We start from the raw sequence: 18,289 nt of genomic DNA, 5'->3' as shown, positions 1-18,289 counted from the left end.
CCCCCCCCCCCCTCGAAGTACTGTAAAACTGTAAATGAATTTATTAAAATGAGGACTGCAGATTTCATCCTCCGTCTCTTACATTATCTCTTTAACGGCCAGTTTGAACAGGAGGAATAATTAAAATTTAAAATAAACTGTTGAAATTTAGATCTGCATGCCTGACATGAAAAAACTGTGAATCTATCATTTTAAATGATCTTTATAAAACACTAACTGTACAGTGTTACACCTGCGCGCTCTCCAGGCAAAACACAACGTCTGATGAGGTGAAAAACACAAATCTTTACTAATGTAATTTCCAGTCGGTCTCCTTTAATTCTCTAACTACCAGACAAGCAGATACTTCTAGTAACTACATGTGTTTCTGGCTTTTATGTGTCACTGTAGGTGCAGCTGTATTTCATGATCCTGGAGCGCTTGGGAAAGTGTGTAGAGGCTCTGGAGGTGATCAGGGGCCCGCTGGGGGGTAGGTACACATATGATTTCTTCTGTTTCTGTACCTGTAAGGCCTGAAAGGTCGATCTGAGTTGAGCGAGTTCCTTCATGTGTCTCGTTTCTTCACTCAGGGCGTGTCAGTGAGTCATTGATCCCGCATCACGTCCTTTCAGTTAATGTTCTTTTATTTATAAGGACAAAGCTCATGAATCAACATCTCTGTGAATGTGCCAGCATCAGGCAAGATGTTCTAAAAAAAAACCAATGAAGTGGCAGGTTGATAAAATACTACGTTCACAGAAATACGTTAACGATAAGTAGAAACGTAGCATGGGATGAGACGTGGCGTCCGTTCAGACGCGTCCTCGCCTCACGTTGACGTGTCCTCCCGCAGAGAAGCTGACCAGCGAGCTGCAGAGCAGAGAAAACAAGTGCATGATGCTGTACCAGCGACTACAGCGCTGGCCGGAGTGCAACGCCTTGGCCCACAAGCTGCTGCTCAAGAAGTGAGTATCAGCCGACACTCCCGAGTCTTTACGCCGTGTACGTTTGGCCTGCGAGGGCGAGGCTCCAGTTACAGTTCACCAAGTTTACATCCTGCGCCAAAAACAAACTAAAATGATCAGTGTTGCTGCACGACCTTAAGACACATGAGAAGAAGCACAGACGGTACACATCAGTAACAAACTGCTGCGCTTCTGTTTCTAGTCCTGATGATTGGCAGTTCTATCCCTCCTACTTTGAATCTCTCTTCCACCTGATGGATCAGTCGTGGAGTCCGCCACAAGAAGGCGAGCAGTGAGTACAAAGCCTTTTTATTTCAGCTTCTTTTATCCTCAAATCTTTGTTTTTTATTGTTATTATAAGAAAGGGTTTACTTTTATTTCTAAAAATGATGTCAACAGATGCCAGCTTTACTAACACAGTAAACGAACATAGAACAGTAGCTTTCATCCTCATTTCCATGTGCCTCATAATAAACGCTCTGATATTACCAGTGGTGTTCAGCTGTTTCGGAAAGTGATGATCAGATATTAACTAAGGGGATTAGTAATTCAGAAAAGATGTTAGCTGTTATAAATACAGACACTGATTCATCTGCAGTAAGATCAGAGAAACTCAGCCTGTAGGTTTGATTACATCCATCCTCACTTTGTGCTCGCAGCAGTGTGCTGGAGTTGGGATGACACGCTGGCTGAGTGATTAGAGCTCATCCCTCAAACACACACCTCACCTGCAGAAATACTCAACCTGCTGAGTCGTCCTTGATTCACCATGAGCTCCTGTGGTGCTGGTCTTTTCTTTAGCGCCAAACTTTTGAGGGCATCAAGTTTTTCTAAACGTATAAATACAATTATTATCCAGCTCTGATCTGCGTCTGTGTGTGTGTGTGTGTGTCTCCAGCTGTTCGGAGGGTGCGGTGCACCACACTGTGGCGGAGGTGGTGAGGTTTGTGGAAGAGAGAATCAAGGGGGAGGACGGCAAAGACTCCCGTTCACTCAGAGGCCCGTATTTAGCTCGTCTTGAATTGATTCACAGACTGAGAGAACGAGGCTGTCCAGAAGAAAGCCTGCTGGGTAAAACACACACACTGTAAATCCACCCTTCGCCACGTGCTCCAGCTTTATTGTGTGTGTGTGTGTGTGTGTGTGACAGTTTGTTGTTTGGGTTGAAACAGGTGAGCCTTTAGAGCTGATGGTGCAGTTCTTTGGGAAGTTTGGAGACAAACCGTGCTGCATCACCGACCTAAAAATATACCTGCATCTGCTCGCTCCTGAGCAGCACGTTCAGGTGAGGCCGAGTCACAGCGTTGTTGTTGTTGTTGTTGTTGTTGTTGTTGTTGTTGTTGTTGTTGTTGTTGAGCTGCCGCTTGTGAAGTCTGTTAAACACATTTCTCCCTTTTTACCTTTGTAGTTCATTAACCGTCTGAGTGAAGCGGTGCCACTGGGGGAGCAGGGAGAGGAGGGATTTGCTTTTCCAGAGGACACCAAAGCGCTGCAGAGGCATTTGTGTGTGTGTCAGCTGAGTCGAGCGCTCGGGCTGCATCACAGTCTGGACGTGGACGGGAAACTGCGGCTTATCACGGAGCTCAAGGCTCACTATCGTCACGGGCTCAAGTTCGGTAAGAACATCGTCTCTGTTCGTTCTTAGACCTCGTGGCTTTTCCGTCTGTTCAGGATAATCAGATCACGCGGAGCAGAGAGACGTCAAATCATATAAAATCATCCGCACCAGACAGATTTAAGACTTTATTAACAACAAAGTGTGAATGCAAGATGTTTCCGAGTGTTACTCGCTCTCAGCGATCAGAGAAATGGAAATCACCTGTCCGGCACATTCGCTGCAGGGATTTCATCATGGTGGCAGTGAAAAGTCCCTTTAGCAGATTGTTGTTTGTGTTTCCGCCACACCTGGAGAACCGAGCGCCAAATCAAACTGCTGCGTGACTCTGAGGTTTCGGTGGATGTGAGACAGGAGAGTGAAGAAGCCAGAAAGGTCACACAGTCTTCTTCACCGTGTTTCTCCTGCTCGCTCCGTCGCTGCTCTCTCTCTCTCATGTTCGCCCGACCTTTTCTCTGCTCTGTTACACATCAACACATTTGCATATGGAACGAGGCAGAGACAGGGTTTCTTTCTGTCTGGTCACTGAGCTTAAACAGCATCATAAGATTTTAATGTTGCTCTAAACGGCAGTTTTATGCAGCTCAGATGTCGAGGGGCAAGAAGTTCAGCTTCATTTTGACAGATGAGGAAAAGGGATCGGTAGAAAAAGGTTTATATTCTTCAGTTATACTGAACAGAAATATAAATGCAACACTTCCATTTTTCATTAGTTGAAATAAAAGATCTAAAACTTTTTCTACACACACACACACACACAGACACACACATACACACACACAGAGTTTATGTCTTAGATTTTGTTCACAAATGTCTTTAAATCGATGTTGGTGAACATTTCTTCTTTGCCAAGATCATCCATCCACCTGACAGGTGTAGCATATCGTTGTATCGTTGGTCACAATAAAAGACCCTTTTAAAATGTGCACTTTTATCACTTTTATTTTGAAAAAAACAAACATTTAATAGGAACTGAACTGTGGATTTCTGGGGTTCAGGTTCTGATCCATCTGCGACTTGTTTCTCTCTCTCTCAGGGAAGAACTCTCTGAAGACGGAGCTGCAGTTCTCTGATATGTATTGTCTCATGGCAGCTCATGTTTTCATCGACCTGTGGACAGAGACTGGTGAGTGTTTCTCTCTCTCTCTCTCGTATATTCCACATGTTTCTGTGCGTCAATGATGACGAGTCTCTGAACGTGTCGCTCCGGGTGTTTAGGGGACGAGAACATGGTGTGGCAGGGTTTGGGTCTCCTGCAGGAGGGTCTGTCTCACAGCTCCTCCAACGCCCAGTTCAAGCTGCTGCTCCTGCTCCTCTACTGTCACCTGGGAGCCTTCGAGCCGGTCGTGGACCTGTACTCCAGCTTGGACGCCAAGCACGTCCAGCACGACACCATAGGGTGAGTACATAGGAGTGTTTATAACGAACTTCTCAGAATCCCTCGGAAGAATCACCTCAGAGAACAAAGAGTCATTGATGAAGCTTCCTACACTGACTTTATAAAATGATTTAACGAGTCTTTTCATTAGGCTGTAATTAAACCTTGGCAGGTCACTCGCATGGATTAGAAAAGAAATATAAAGAAGGATCCAAAACTCTTACAACACTTCCTCAAACAATTATATAGTCAATGAAATGGGGAAAAGCAATAAACGTATCTCGCGGCTCCCTCTTTGGTCATTCAAGTAAATTAGGACTTTCTTTTTCTCAGTTAATTTACATGTGAATGAATGAATTATGTCGAGAGCTGTGTGAGTGATCGGAGTTTTATTTATCAGTGGTGACAGAATAATGATAAGCTGCTTCTTCCCTGTTTTCCATAAAGCTGTGAGAGCCTTTAGTTTCGCATCCTGCAAAATATCCGTCAAAAAGAGGTGATTAAAACACGAACATCTCCTCTGCTCTGAATGCTTTTTATTTATGGACCTAAAATGCCTTAAAGAGCCAGTTGTGTCCAGCTCAGACCGACTTCCTGCTCTGAGATGCTCGATAAATACGAGCCCAGACCAACATGCGCTCTTACCACTTCCTTTTCATTCCCAGGTTTCTGTTAACGCGTTATGCTGAGTCATTGGGTCAGTTCGCTGCAGCCTCCCAGTCCTGTAATTTCTCCCTCAGGTTTTTCCACTCCAACCAGAAAGATGTAAGTTTATCCCACTTCTTTATTAGATTTCTGAGACACGTGAACTCTGGTTCTCACGTTACCTTGTTAATTCATCTTTATCCTTTAATTTATTTCTCTCTTCCTCCTCCTCCTCCCTCTTTCCTCCTCCAGACCTCAGAGTATATCATCCAGGCGTACAAGTATGGTGCGTTTGAGAAAATCCCAGAGTTCATCGCTCTCAGGAACAGGTTGAACCAATCGCTGCACTTTGCTCAAGTCCGCACTGAGAGGATGCTGCTGGACCTGTTCCTTGAGGCTGATATGTGAGAATATTATAACACACACTGAAGTGTAACGATTGAAACCTGTGGAGCTGAATCTCTCACTCACATGTCGTCTTCTTTTTATTTTTTTATTTTTTTTTATGCGTCTTCCAGTGTGTTGAGTCTGGAGGAAAGTGTGAAGGCCATGTCTTTGTCTGCAGAGGAGGACGACATCCCCTGGGATAACATGAGGGACAACAGAGACCTAACGGTTTTTACCAGCTGGGACCCTAAAGAGAGGTAAAGAATCACTGAACGCAGAGACGGAGTCACATGTTTCCTGCTCAGAAGTCCTCGTACCCCAGATCAACCCCCTCCGCCTCTTCCCCCTCCGCAGACAGATAACCGACGAGCACCGGCGTCGGTCTCTAGAGGAGGAGTCCGTCTGGCTGAGGATACGCTCTCTAACGCTTCGCCTCCTCGCCTACTTGGCCGGCATGGGGCACGCGCCCTCGCAGCAGAACTCCGAGACGACCAACGAGAACGGCGTCGGGGACAAGAGCTCGATCCTCAGCAGCCTGCTCGCCCAGCTCCATCAGACTCTGCAGACGGCCGCTCAGATGGCAGAGAAAAGCATACAGGTGCGTACCTGTTCTGGAAATCTCACCTTGCTGTTTCACTCCACATCACCAGTTTACAAAGTAATATCTGCACATGAAACGTGCGGAGTGCGTCGCTGTAATGATGTTATCGTTGCTCTGCAGTATCCATTCCTGGGACCCCCCTCCACCCGCCTGGCCCCAGCTCTGTCCAGTGGGAGCTGCCAGTGTCAGGCTGCGGCCCTCCAGCTGTCTGTCCACCTACAGGAGCTGGAGACTGTGGGACTGGGTAAATTTAAAAGATAAATTGCAGTAACATGAAGCTCAAATATCTTCTCGATGCTTTTACACTCACTTCTCCGTCTTTGCGCCTTCCCAGACGAGTCATCGGAGCTTCAAACCCAGATCTGTAACGGTTTCAAATCATTAGTAGTACAGCTTCAAGGTGAGTGAGCAGCAATAAACAATTGTGATCTTCATCCTGTGTCCTTCGTGCCTCACGTTTCCCTCCGTCTGTCCCTCCACAGAAATACTGAATAAATGCAAAGGAGATGTATTGGAAATGAAAGAGAGCAAATTAAAAACCCGACCCTCCTTATTAGAAAACCTAATCTTCTTTGTTGAGGTGAGACATCGCAGCGTCCACACACACACACACACACACACACAAACACATTGAATATGTCGTGGTCGTGTTGTAACGTCTCACTGTCGTTCTGCACAGACGGTGTGCATAGTGTTGTGGATGGCTAGTTACTGTGCCAAGATCCTCCGACCTCTCAAGACCAGTCTACAGAAGAAGAAGAAGAAGAAAAAGGATGCAAACACAGCTCTGGTACAGTCCACCACCCCCCCCACCCCTCACCCCCCACCTGTTCTCGTCCTCTGGTACATCCAGGTATATACAGGCTGTAAAAACACAATCTTCTGTTGCTGCCCACTGATGGTTTGTGTGTGTGTGTGTTGCAGCCGGTGGTGGTGTGTGGGTTCCAGGAGCTGTCGGGGAGCTTGCAGGACCTGCTCACCCAGGCTTTGGAGCATATAAAGGGGCAGGAGACTGGCATGACGGCCCTTAAACTAGCCAGTTTAAGCTTGGAAGGATACACACAGGTTAGTGTGCAGTTTCTCTTGTTTTAACATGTTCATAGAAAGATCATCAGAAGCTCCTCAGTTGTTGTTGTTGTTTCCTTCTGATATGGAGAGAAAAATAAAAGCTACACGGAGCAGAATATAAACTTTGAAACACCGAGCTCCTCTGATGTGAACGCTGTTCGCCTCTGGGACACTTCGTCTCTTCTTTCCTTCTGTTTTTGATGTGAAAGTGTTCAATCAAAGTTAGTTTTTAGCACATATGAAAACGAAGAGAGGCAAATTCTTACAACTGAGAATCTTAAACCATCAAATGTTCAGCTGATGAATGTGTTTATTCAAGGGGTCGTCTGTGTTATAGTTATATATTCAGTGTTACTGCAGGAGATTCAGCAGAAAGTGTTTCAGCTGTTTATCTTTCCATTAAAACAAAGTGAAGTTCTGTCTGACCTGTGATACAGTCTGAACTGTAGCTGCGCTTGTGCGTAGGAATACGGTCGTTCAGCGGTTGGGGGAAAAATGTAGTACCAAAGGAAAGTGCTGTTTTGACGGGAAGATAAACCGCTAAAATATATTTTACATGAAGCTTCATTTAAAACGGAGATTTGTTTGACATTTAGTTCACGATTATTCTGTCAGTAACTTACAGAAGCTGAAGTTCTGACCCGCCTGTATCATGACATGTGAAGGTTATGTTGTGTGTGAGATTTGCTGACTCCTCCTCCTCCTCCTCCTCCTCCTCCTCCTCCTCCTCCGGTGTGTTTCAGGAGGAGGCGTCGTTTGCGAAGGCTGCTATGGACAAGGTGCAGAGCAGTTACCTGCGCTCGCTACAGGAGGCGGGAGATCTGCTCAAGAAGAGAGCGGAAACTATAAAGAACCTCAAGATCTGAACGGCACCACGCACCCCAAATTAAGATGACTATACTCAGATGTGTATAAGAGACAGCTCTTATAGCACATAAGCTTGTAAGTAAACTCATGAATTTATACAGCAGTTACAAAAAAATACAAAAAAATAATTAAAAAAAACACACATGCTCCTTTAAAATCAATAGAGCAAATTAGGAAAAAAAAAAGAATAAGCAGTTTTAGATGAACTAATCTAATAAATTATTGTACATAGTAAAGAGCAACTACCACAATTCATTGACTAAATGAGAATATAAGACACAATAAACCACTATACTGTTTGTTGGTCAGTTACGTTTCATCTTTATTCCTCACTTTTGTTTTTGGGTTTTTGTTTTTTTTCCTCCGGTGACTGACAACAATCGAAGTAAAACACAGAGACTCACACACACACTCTCACACACACACACACACACACACACACACTCACACACACACACACACTTCACTCTGAGGAGGAAAGTTCTTTCAATGTGCTGCTTTTCCAGCTGTTTCTCTCTTTAAAGAGCAAACAGGCACAATTTTCATTAAACTGATGATGCGCTCTGTGGAGACATGGACACCTGGCTACCAGCAGAAAGCCTTCGGATTGAAGTTTCTCATTCAACAATTATTTTTGTCTCGTGTGTGTGTTTTTTTTTGTTTTTTTTTTCCTGTGTGTATCTTGTGTGTCGCTTTTGGTATTGAAAGTGAAGCCACCTCTGTAGTCGCAGTATTATAATGAGCAATGTTGGTATGAGTTCAATAACCACGACATTTTTTTTTTTAAATTTGAATTGTCTGCCACCGTTTCCTTTCCCGTTCCCTTTTCCTCTTTCCTTTCCTTTCCTTTCCTTTCCTCTCCCCTCCCACCAGTAGAAGTGTTGCTTGTGAACACGTCTGTGTGAATGAGGTTGTTCCAGCACAAAGAAGAAAAAATGAATAAATCAGGCATGGATCAAAGAAGCAGAATCCTTTACGACTGGACTGACGATAGATATTTAAGAGACCGTATGTGATTTATTTAAACGTGACTGTTCACCAGATTCCCCCTCGACACATGTGCAACGTCTTTGTAGCAGTGTGATAAATACATCAGTGTGCAACCACTTTATTTTATTCGAGTAAAAAGGAAAAACCCCGATTAGAAATTTGTGTGTGTGTGTGTGTGTGTGTGTGTTTTGACAAAATGACAAATACAAAGGCGCCAATGGACACAATTGGCCGGATGCTAAAGTGTATATTTTGGCACGTGAGTTCTGGTTCAGTCCGGATGATTGAGAGGATTTTGGCGACTTTGACCCAGATCTGATTGTACAGCAGACAGTTATTTTCAGCCAGCGAGCAGTTTTTGTAGGATATTATGTTCGGGGGGGGCGGGGGGGGGGCGGCTCTTCCCTTCGGTCGTTAGCAGCTCAAACCCAGAGAGGTGCGTTTCACAGACAGACATTGGACCTAATTGTAAATAAAAGTGGAGGCAGCCTTTTCAAAGAACAGCGTGTGCGAGGACATTAGTGAGTTTTAAGAGCAGCTGCAGTAGATACTATCACATTTGTCCTGTGTTCATGTTTTTTGTCATTCCCACCAACTCTTCCCCCTCTGGGGAAAAGAAAAAAAAAAAAAAGACTCGTGAACCAAAACAACATCATCAGCTTCAGCGTCTTCTCAGTTTGTGGAAAAAACGATCATCTTCTACTGTTATCAATAACCAGTGAGATATAATGACCCGGAGAGAAAAGGAGGAGATGCTGACAGGTGACTGCCGCCGCTGCAGCTCGTGTGCAGTTGGGTTTTTCTTTTTGTTTTACGGTTTTAACAATTTGGCAGAGCAATGTGAAAATGTGAGGACATGGTGAATCCTCCCCTTCCAGTCAGTCGTGTATATCACATACACATCTGCTAATAAATGCCTTTTTCTTCTTTCTTTCCTTTTTTCTTTTTTTGTTTTTGAATTGTTGAACCCATCTGTTTGAATGGAGAAGATGTCTGTGATCTGACCACATGTGTTGTTGAGGTTCAGAATAATGGTTGACAATCTGGAGTGTCATCTCACCACCCTCTTTTGTTAGAAAATGGAAAACAGAAACACTGGAATGTCAAAGATTTTTTAAATAAAAAAAGGTAAATGTGAGATGTGTCTACCTTTCTTTTCTTTTTCTTTCTTTTCTTAAATCATTAGATAGTTGTTGCTCCCCACAAAGAAATAAAGTTTTGATATCATTTTACTGTAAAAAAAATAAATGTCACCATAATAATAGTTTTTATAATTGATGGTATGATTAAGTGAAAATACATTGTCATTGAGTGGATAAGATGAACAAGATACGAATGTTTTATTGTATTTTATTATGTGCCTGCAATGCAAAGGTATAATCTGACATGTGCAGACATTGCAGCTGGAGCCGTGTTTAGTGAGGAGGAAGGTGGCGTGGAAGGAGATGATGAAGTCTATGAGACCGTTTCACTCTGACAGCACTTGCAACTGGGCCTTACACTTCAGCATTTCTTTGGTTGCTTTGACAGCACTATTGGCCATATGTCAAATTTTCCATCCTGATCTTCCAAAGGATGCAGGGACCCTCCTCAGGACTAAGACAAAAATTCAGGAAAGGGCTGGGGGACAGAACAACTATTTTGGTATTCAAACATAGATGGACTTCCTTTGTTCAAGAGCTCTAGTCTGCAACTGTGGCCCATCCTTGGTTCTGCTGCTGAGTGTTCCCATTAAAGAACCTGTAGTGATCGGCTTGTTCTGTGGACCAAAGAAACCCAGCTCGGCAAAAGAGTTCCTTGGAGATTTTTGTTTCTGAGTTACAACAGCTTGAAAAGGGTTTTGAGTCTGAAGGGAAGAAAATTGAAGCTGATGTTCAGTCATTTGTGACGCACCAGCCAGGTCCTTTGTTAAAAACACAAAGACCCACAATGGTATTGCTTTATTACAGATCTGTTAGAGTGTGTGTGTGTGTGTGTGTGCGTGTGTGTGTGTGTGTGTGTGTGTGTGTACATGTCTTGCAGTGGTTGTGGGGACACATTTGTGTTTGAAACCAGCAGTGTGAGGTTATTTTGCCCAGTCGTGACAGCTTTAAAAAGGCTCTTTGAGTGACACCTGTTCACGTTCAAAATTTCTACAGGGATTTTTTTTTTTGTTGTATTTTTATTGTACTGTATTTTACATAAACCTGTGTAACGGCTCCCGCAGTACCGGGTTACTTCCTGTAGGTGGCAGCAACACACCTCTGGTTCATGCCCGCTCCTTATTTTTGTGTGTGAAGAAGAGCGTCATAGAGACAGCTGTGAACACACAGTTAGGAGCTAGCTTAAGTCATAGCTAGCTAATGTGGCTTAGCTTTAAGACAGAAAATGTGTTTACGGGCGGCGAAGACAAAAACAGCATGACTAACACACTGTTGTAACTTAAGGGCTTTTTTCTTCGGCTGGTTAAACTTAGCTAATCAGCGCGTTAGCTGTGTGGACCTGCTTTAGCTTAGCTAACTGTCACCGGGTTGTTTTGTTCTCCGTGAAAGTGGCAGTTTCCGTCATAACACATGAGTGTGTCGCTGGTTGTTATCCGTTTGGAGTTAGCCGACCAGTCTCCCTTTCCACAGGGGTTCCAGTACTCAGCCGGTGAGTCACGTTAACATTATAAAGTCGCTGCTTTTGTGTGGAGTTAGCCGGGCTAAGCTAACCATGATGACAGACACTGATATCTACTGTTAGCCAATTCAGTAGCTATTGAACCAATCTAAACTAGAGCTGCATGACAACACAGGTGTGAGTAAAGGTGTGTCCGTGGTGCTGGGACACTCTATGGTCCAGTTTGTCAGTGAGAGCTCAGAGAAAACCACCGGTCTGACTCAGTTTTTTTTTTTTTTTTTTGTCTTACAGTTGAAGGCATGTCAGAGGAGGAGCTGCAGGACAGAGCTCTGGGTTTAGCCAGACACACTCTCAGTGGAAAGACCGAGCTGGAAAGAGCAGCTGTACTGCACCAACACATTGGCAGCAGAGCCATGGGGGACATGGTTATAGAAACCTTTGAACCCAGCCCAGGTAAGACACACATGTTGCAGGATGCTCTGAAACCAAGCCTTATAGAAAAAAGGGGTGAGGAGCTCAGACATCCAGGGGGAGTGAGGAGCGAAGCCACTGCTTTACGAAAAGAAAGAGGGGCCAGTTGAGGTGGTTCAGGCATCTGATCAGAATCTGATCAGGCTGGAAGGAGACCCCAGGGTAGACCCACAACACACTGGAGAGTTTACAATATCTCATCTTGCTTGTGAAAGCCTCAGGAGCTGGAATTACCAGGAACAAACCGAATATTTTATATGAAATGTAATTAAGATGCAGATATATTTATTTATTTAACTCAACACTAATATACATATAAAACAACGCAAATTCACAATCACACAACAAATGGCTACATGACTGTACATGCCTGATCCCTCCTGAAGAATAGTTTCATCATCATAATAAAATCTTCAGATCTGTGGGTGAATGGTTCCAACAGAGAAAGACGTTTCTCCAAATGAGGATTTATGAAAGGTTGTCCTACAGTTCTCCGTGGATGCACCTCATGTCCCTGAGCCAGGAACCACCAGCTCACTGAGCATAAGAGCCTGGTTATGTAGGCGCTAAAAGATGAGGTGAACATTTGCAAATTTAATGAAATGATCAAAACGTAAGATATTTAATTTCTGAAGAACATGGCAGTGGTGAGATTTTATCGTCTTCCTGTCCAAAACTTTAATTCCTTGATTATATGATCATAAGAGGGGCGATTGTTGTAGATTATGTTTATGGCACGATAATGTGAAGATGAACACGCACACTGGAGTTTATTTTGTCTCTATTCCATATACACTGCAGTGTTCTTTTTGGCATCTGGTTTTAAGTCTGTCTTTTTAACTAAAATGAGTGTTAGTTTAATCCGCCATTGAAAATAGTCCCCAACAAATGCCCAATTTACACCTGTTTAAGAAACTTTTGCTAAAAACTGCAGCGGTCAGCTGTTTGAGGAGATTACTGAGCCATAGCTGTGTTCTGTGATTTAGTCTGTGTCGTATGTCTCTTCATGTGATCCCACACTGACCCCATGATGTTGGAGCTAGACCGTCTTTTTACGACTCCTTGCTCTTCTCTGAAGATAGTTCTCTGTGACTGTTTGTTTGGACTCAGCTGCAGAATGAACCTGCAGCTGATCAGACGCCTCTTTGATTCTCCAGTGTGATAAAGCAGAATCTAAACATCTAAAGTCCCTAAAACTTCAACACGCTGCTGTATTTGTGACAGTACATTTACACTATTTAAGGAAGGAACCAATACATTTGGAGCTGAGAGCCGCAGTGAAGATAGAGAAGTCAAAGTATTGTGAAACTATCACATTGTGGGTTTTGGTGTTTTCATGTCTTTTCAAAGATATGACATATATTACCATGTTTACCCTTTTTAAAGACGAGAATTACAGATGTGAAACTACTGAACTTCTCCTCCAGATAAAGGAGGAGGTGAAGCGGAGCAGACGGAGCAGACCAGTGAACTTCAGGCTGTAAAGACTGAAGCAGACGGTCAGGAGGCTTCACAGGACGACAGTGCAGCGACGGGCGCTGCTCCAGACTCCCCCTCCAAACAGCTCCCAGACCAGATCTCGTTCTTCAGTGGAAACCCCTCTGTGGAGATCATCTATGGCATCATGCACCTCTACAAGACCAAGTGAGCCACACCTCACATGTATAATCATCACTCCAGAAGTCCGCAGCTGCTTTGACGTGGGATGTATATTTGTTTTTCTCTTGTTGCAGCAAAATGACGTCACTGACTGAAGATGTGAGACGCAGCGCCATGGTCTGTATCCTGACTGTCCCGGCGACCATGACCAGCCATGACCTCATGAAGCTCCTCGCGCCGTTTAATGATGTTATGGAGCATATGAAGATCATAAGGGACTCCACTCCGAACCAGTACATGGTGCTGATTAAGTTTTGTACTCAGGTAAGGTCCAACACAACCTCACTGACAAGATTAAAGAAAGAGTGGGTTTATCGTCTGTTCTCAGCATCAGGCGCCAGAGTTTGTCAGAGAGAGTGAGTTGCACATGATGGAAGTAAAAAACATTTGGTGGTCGTCTTGGCGAGACGAGGAGGAGGAAACTAAATAAATGTGAACTACATAGAATGAGGACCAATGAAGCCCATGGACCAAAAGCTGGATCTGTTACTGAAGGGACCAATTATTCGTTCTTAGATTGACGAGCAGGCTGTGGGATTTCAGCTGTTGTGTTGTATGTGCGGGTTCTTGCCTCTAAAGCTGCTGTAGTTATAACATAACGTGTCATAACGCTGCTGTTTTCCTCCCTGTCTCTGTTTAGGCAGACGCAGACAGTTTCTACACAGCGTGTAATGGCCGCCAGTTCAACTCCATAGAGGACGCAGTGTGCCAACTGGTCTATGTGGAGCGGGCAGAGGTTATAAAGTCTGACGAGGTAATGGCTCCATTATTCTGTCGTTAGATACAGATCACATGATTTATTCTCAAGATGTGATCCGTGTCTTAAACTTACAGTTATCTCTGGTAACAGGTGCATTGTGGGTCCAAAGCAGGTTCCAGTTTCTATATTAATACTAATCAAAATGCATTTTCAGCCAGAGCAAAGGAAGAACTCAGTGGAGTCGATCCTGCAGTGTTTGTTCAGGATTGAAAATCTTTGACCTTTGACCCCACGTAGCACATGGTTTACTTCCTCTAACCCCCCCCCCCTCCTCCTCAGGGAGCCAGTCTGCCGGTGATGGAGCTGACGGAGCTGCCGAAGTGCACCGTGTGCCTGGAGAGAATGGACGAGTCGGTCAACGGCATCCTCACCACTCTCTGTAACCACAGCTTTCACAGCCAGTGTCTCCAGCGGTGGGAAGACGCCTCGTGAGTTACACAAACACACACACTCACACACACACTTACACACACACACACACACACACACACCCCCGGGATCACCAAGAAACCCTGTGTTTCCTACATACTGTTAAATTCTCCCACGTTATTCTGGCCGCTCCCAGTCATTTACTCTACTTGATATTTGCTTTCTGGAATTACTATCGGCAGAAATATGTGGAGAAAACAGGACTTTAGAGATGAGCCTGATTCTGACCTTATTTTAACAGGAAATGTGACTAAAAATCAGCTCTGACCTTCATCTGTGACACTCTTTGTATCCGTGTGATGTTCAGTTTAAAAATAAGACTGATCTACAACCACGTAGCTAAAGGGACCTTCTCACTAATGACAGTCACATGCTGCGTCACTGATTCTCCGTCCACTGGTTATTTCTCCAGGCTTCACGTCATGTGTTGTTTGTTTTTGTCCTCCTCCTCCTCACATGTGTTCTGACAAAGGACGAGCGCGCACACGTGTGACAATAGAGAGATGTGTGCTCTGTTTCCAGGTGTCCCGTGTGCAGGTACTGCCAAACACCAGAGCCGGTTGAAGAGAACAAGTGCTTCGAGTGTGGCGTGCAGGAGGTAAGTGACATCAGTCTCTGTCTGCTGGTCGTCTGTGGATTCACTTTTCATTTTGTAAAGTTCAGTTTAAACTCTCGTCACACTTTTGCTGTTCTCTCTCTCTCTCTCTCTCTCTCTCTCTCTCTCTCCGTAGAACCTGTGGATTTGTTTGATCTGCGGCCACATCGGTTGCGGCCGCTACGTCAGCCGGCATGCCTACAAGCACTTTGAGGAAACGCAGCACACCTACGCAATGCAGCTCACCAACCACCGTGTGTGGGACTACGCAGGAGGTATGAATCTGTTTTAGATTAGTATCTCTTCACAATAAGACTTAATCTGTACTGTTAAACCTCATATCTCATTAGTTACTGAGTTTTCTTTGTTTTCTCCATCATCCAGTGTTTATTAATGAGTTATTATTATTTATAACTAGTAAAAGGAGCCTTCTAGTAACTCATTAATAAATGCTGAGGTGTTTTACACTTCACAATAAGGCTCCTTTTAACAGTTATAAATGGTAGTAATTTGTTAGTCAGATTAAAAAACTGCTATAACTTGTTTATCATTGTTTTTATTTATAAAGTGTTAACAGTGAATTTATAACCTAATTATAAACAATTTGTAAATCCTTTATAAGGGTCGTTTTATTGTAAAGTTTTACCAAAAAATCACATTGTGATTATTTTCGACAGATGTTTTAATATAATTCATGATGAATTTTTTTTTCCTTTCATTTTCACTGGAAAAAAATATATAAAAATGATGATGATGTAATTTTTGTTGAGGTCTGTACCAAACAAACATGTTCCTTTACATGTGTAGAGTATGACCTGTAGACCTGGGCGTCTCTGTAGCAACACTATAGTTCATTTATGGTCTGTATTGACCCTGTGATAGTTAATTACAAGATTACAGTTGTTACTGAGAATTTATAGCTGTTATTGTTGCTTTAAGCAACTGTGGCCACTAGAGGGCAGAAAGATACCAACAACAAAAAAAGGCAGAGACAGTCTAGTGAACTATAACCTGACACAGCTGCTGTGGCTAACCTGTTAGCAAGCTGTTGTCTACTAGCACATCCAGCAGACACAGTCAGCAGTAAATCAGTCTCACCTCTTGATTCGTTCTGGAGCTTCGATAATATCAGACGATCTTGATGAACAGATGGAGACGCTGAGCTGTCATGGATTTGATTCCCATTAGGACTTTAATAATAATAATAATAATAATAATAATAATAATAATAATGATAATTGCAGCTCAAAGTGCTTCACAGAAGAATTAAAATCAAAAACATTGGTAATAGCAGAAGAAACAAGGGGCAATATAACCTAATAAATAAAAGGGCAATAAAACAATATTAAAAACAGTTTTAAAAAACAGAAAAAGAATAAAAGGAATAAAAACTATATCAAGTAAAAGCAAAGTATAGTTAATATAAAGCAAGATCATAAAAATAGACAGAAGCTGCTCGTCTGATTTGTGCTGGACTGTGTTGAAGGACTCGTCCGTGTTTCAAGATGAGATTCAAAGTTGATTGCATAAAAAAAAACAAAAAAAAAAACAGCAACACAATTAACCTATTTTTAAAATGCCAGTTAAATTTCAGTTGATTGATTGATGTTTGTGGAGTGTTTTAAGACGCTGACTCAGCAGCCCGTGTCTGATCTGCTGCGTGTCACCGTAGATAACTACGTGCATCGGCTGGTGGCCAGTAAGACTGATGGGAAGATGGTGCAGTATGAATGTGAGGGAGACATATGTCAAGCTGAGAAAATTGATGCACTCCAACTAGAGGTGAGTATTTTCCTCCTCGTTGCTTTCGTTTGCTGGGTCAACACCGAACCGCTGTGACTAACGCTCCGTGTGTGTGTGCAGTACTCGTACCTGCTGACGAGTCAGCTGGAGTCTCAGAGGATTTACTGGGAGAATAAGATCGTTCACCTGGAGAAGGAGACGGCCGAGGAGGTACCGACTGACAGCACATTAACCAGCTGATTTCATCTCGTCATGTCATCCTGTGCACACATGTGTTTCCTCTGACTTTTCCGTGTGTGTGTGTGTGTGTGTGTGTGTGTGTGTGTGTGTGTGTGTGTGTTCCCCTCAGATAAACAACATGAAGGCGAAATTTAAAGAAACCTTGGAGCGCTGTGATAACTTGGAGCAGCGGTTGGGAGAAATAACCAAAGAGAAGCAGGTCATGGAGAAAAAGTAGGTGCCGACCGACGTTACATCTTCCGTGTAGGTTTGTGAGCATGTTGTGGGTTCATCGGTAAACCACCGAGTGAGCAATATTCTTCCTTCCAGGAAATGTAACACCCCTTCCTCTGCATTATGAATTACGTTTGTTAACAATGACTCGGTAAAACTTACTGAGTAAGTCATTCCAGTGAAAACTACAGACAGAAAACCAGTCACTTACATCTTTTCTTGCTACGAGAAGCCGAAATGTCTGTGAAGAAATTGGATGTGTTGTGCTGCAATTTCTGATTAAGCCACATGCAAAATTTACATTTACAAATTTATGCTTCATTTACCTGATGTAAAAAAACAAACACCTAAACAGTAACAGAAAAGTTGTGGTAAGAAACTAAGAAAATTAACGTCGGACTATACCTGCAAACGTTAATGAGTTTTGTTTTTAATAATGATAATTAACTTTATTTGTGAGGCACCAAAAGAGGAGGGAGGGTCGTCCCCGTGGCTGATGGTTAGGGTTCGGCCGGATCCTTGACTGTGCATGCAGAAATCATCATCTTAATTCCCAGTATTCAACACCGTTACAGACCGGTGCATCATTTCAGAATCACTGCAGCTTTTTAACTGGGACGGCGAAGCACAGGTCCTCAAGTGACATAAAACAATATCTCATAAAAACAATATAAAACAATTATAAAACACAATCACAGCCACTAAAGTCGCATTATTACCAGTCAGACACCTAAACATCTAAAACCTTAGCACAGCGCTGTGTCCAGCAGTCGTAATGTTCAGCCTGGTTCACCACACCGACGTTATTAGTTCCACCTGTTCTCGTCCTGTTGTGACGAGTCCAAATACCTCCTGTCAAAACGGAAAGTTACGGTTCTGGTGAAATCACGGCTCCATTGTGTTTGTGTGTTGAGGTACACTCAGCTTAACGGCCGAGTGGTGAAGCTGAGCCAGGAGCTGAAGGAGGAGCAGGAGATGAACCGCTGTCTGAGAGCCAATCAGACGCAGCTGCAGTCCCAGCTGGCGGAGGAGGAGCGCAAAGGAAAAGAGAGCGGTGAGTGTGTGTGTGTGTGTGTGTGTGTG

At 43.5% G+C, this 18,289-nt stretch overlaps 2 protein-coding genes across 3 annotated transcripts in view; both read left to right on the top strand.

The window, feature by feature from the left end:
- Window positions 1-7,535, top strand: part of naa25 (N-alpha-acetyltransferase 25, NatB auxiliary subunit) — a 13,494-nt gene extending 5,959 nt beyond the window's left edge. For both annotated transcript variants that reach the window (XM_023421217.2, XM_087177958.1), the window contains 18 exons: window positions 391-469; window positions 833-944; window positions 1,147-1,236; window positions 1,843-2,015; window positions 2,117-2,229; window positions 2,353-2,560; window positions 3,596-3,685; window positions 3,778-3,958; window positions 4,603-4,702; window positions 4,835-4,986; window positions 5,101-5,226; window positions 5,324-5,567; window positions 5,691-5,814; window positions 5,905-5,970; window positions 6,053-6,150; window positions 6,250-6,360; window positions 6,495-6,635; window positions 7,382-7,535. In XM_023421217.2, coding sequence (XP_023276985.1) covers window positions 391-469; window positions 833-944; window positions 1,147-1,236; window positions 1,843-2,015; window positions 2,117-2,229; window positions 2,353-2,560; window positions 3,596-3,685; window positions 3,778-3,958; window positions 4,603-4,702; window positions 4,835-4,986; window positions 5,101-5,226; window positions 5,324-5,567; window positions 5,691-5,814; window positions 5,905-5,970; window positions 6,053-6,150; window positions 6,250-6,360; window positions 6,495-6,635; window positions 7,382-7,504 — 2,331 coding nt within the window. In that variant the 3' untranslated portion in view covers window positions 7,505-7,535. The remainder of the gene's footprint in view (window positions 1-390; window positions 470-832; window positions 945-1,146; window positions 1,237-1,842; window positions 2,016-2,116; window positions 2,230-2,352; window positions 2,561-3,595; window positions 3,686-3,777; window positions 3,959-4,602; window positions 4,703-4,834; window positions 4,987-5,100; window positions 5,227-5,323; window positions 5,568-5,690; window positions 5,815-5,904; window positions 5,971-6,052; window positions 6,151-6,249; window positions 6,361-6,494; window positions 6,636-7,381) is intronic.
- Window positions 7,536-10,780: 3,245 nt separating this feature from the next.
- Window positions 10,781-18,289, top strand: part of brap (BRCA1 associated protein) — a 14,742-nt gene continuing 7,233 nt past the window's right edge. Inside the window, exons 1-12 of the mRNA XM_023421218.2 lie at window positions 10,781-11,126; window positions 11,388-11,549; window positions 12,995-13,211; window positions 13,301-13,490; window positions 13,867-13,980; window positions 14,266-14,414; window positions 14,938-15,013; window positions 15,147-15,285; window positions 16,683-16,792; window positions 16,874-16,963; window positions 17,103-17,206; window positions 18,121-18,260. Of these exons, the coding sequence (XP_023276986.1) occupies window positions 11,048-11,126; window positions 11,388-11,549; window positions 12,995-13,211; window positions 13,301-13,490; window positions 13,867-13,980; window positions 14,266-14,414; window positions 14,938-15,013; window positions 15,147-15,285; window positions 16,683-16,792; window positions 16,874-16,963; window positions 17,103-17,206; window positions 18,121-18,260 (1,570 nt within the window). The 5' untranslated portion in view covers window positions 10,781-11,047. The remainder of the gene's footprint in view (window positions 11,127-11,387; window positions 11,550-12,994; window positions 13,212-13,300; window positions 13,491-13,866; window positions 13,981-14,265; window positions 14,415-14,937; window positions 15,014-15,146; window positions 15,286-16,682; window positions 16,793-16,873; window positions 16,964-17,102; window positions 17,207-18,120; window positions 18,261-18,289) is intronic.

This window comes from Seriola lalandi, unplaced genomic scaffold (assembly GCF_002814215.2).
Source record: "Seriola lalandi dorsalis isolate HSWRI2012SDOR001 ecotype SW California unplaced genomic scaffold, Sedor1 jcf7180002054666, whole genome shotgun sequence".
Classification (NCBI taxonomy): domain Eukaryota; kingdom Metazoa; phylum Chordata; class Actinopteri; order Carangiformes; family Carangidae; genus Seriola; species Seriola lalandi.
The sequence above is the reverse complement of the archived record's forward strand: the minus strand, read 5'-3'. Positions and strand labels throughout refer to the sequence as shown.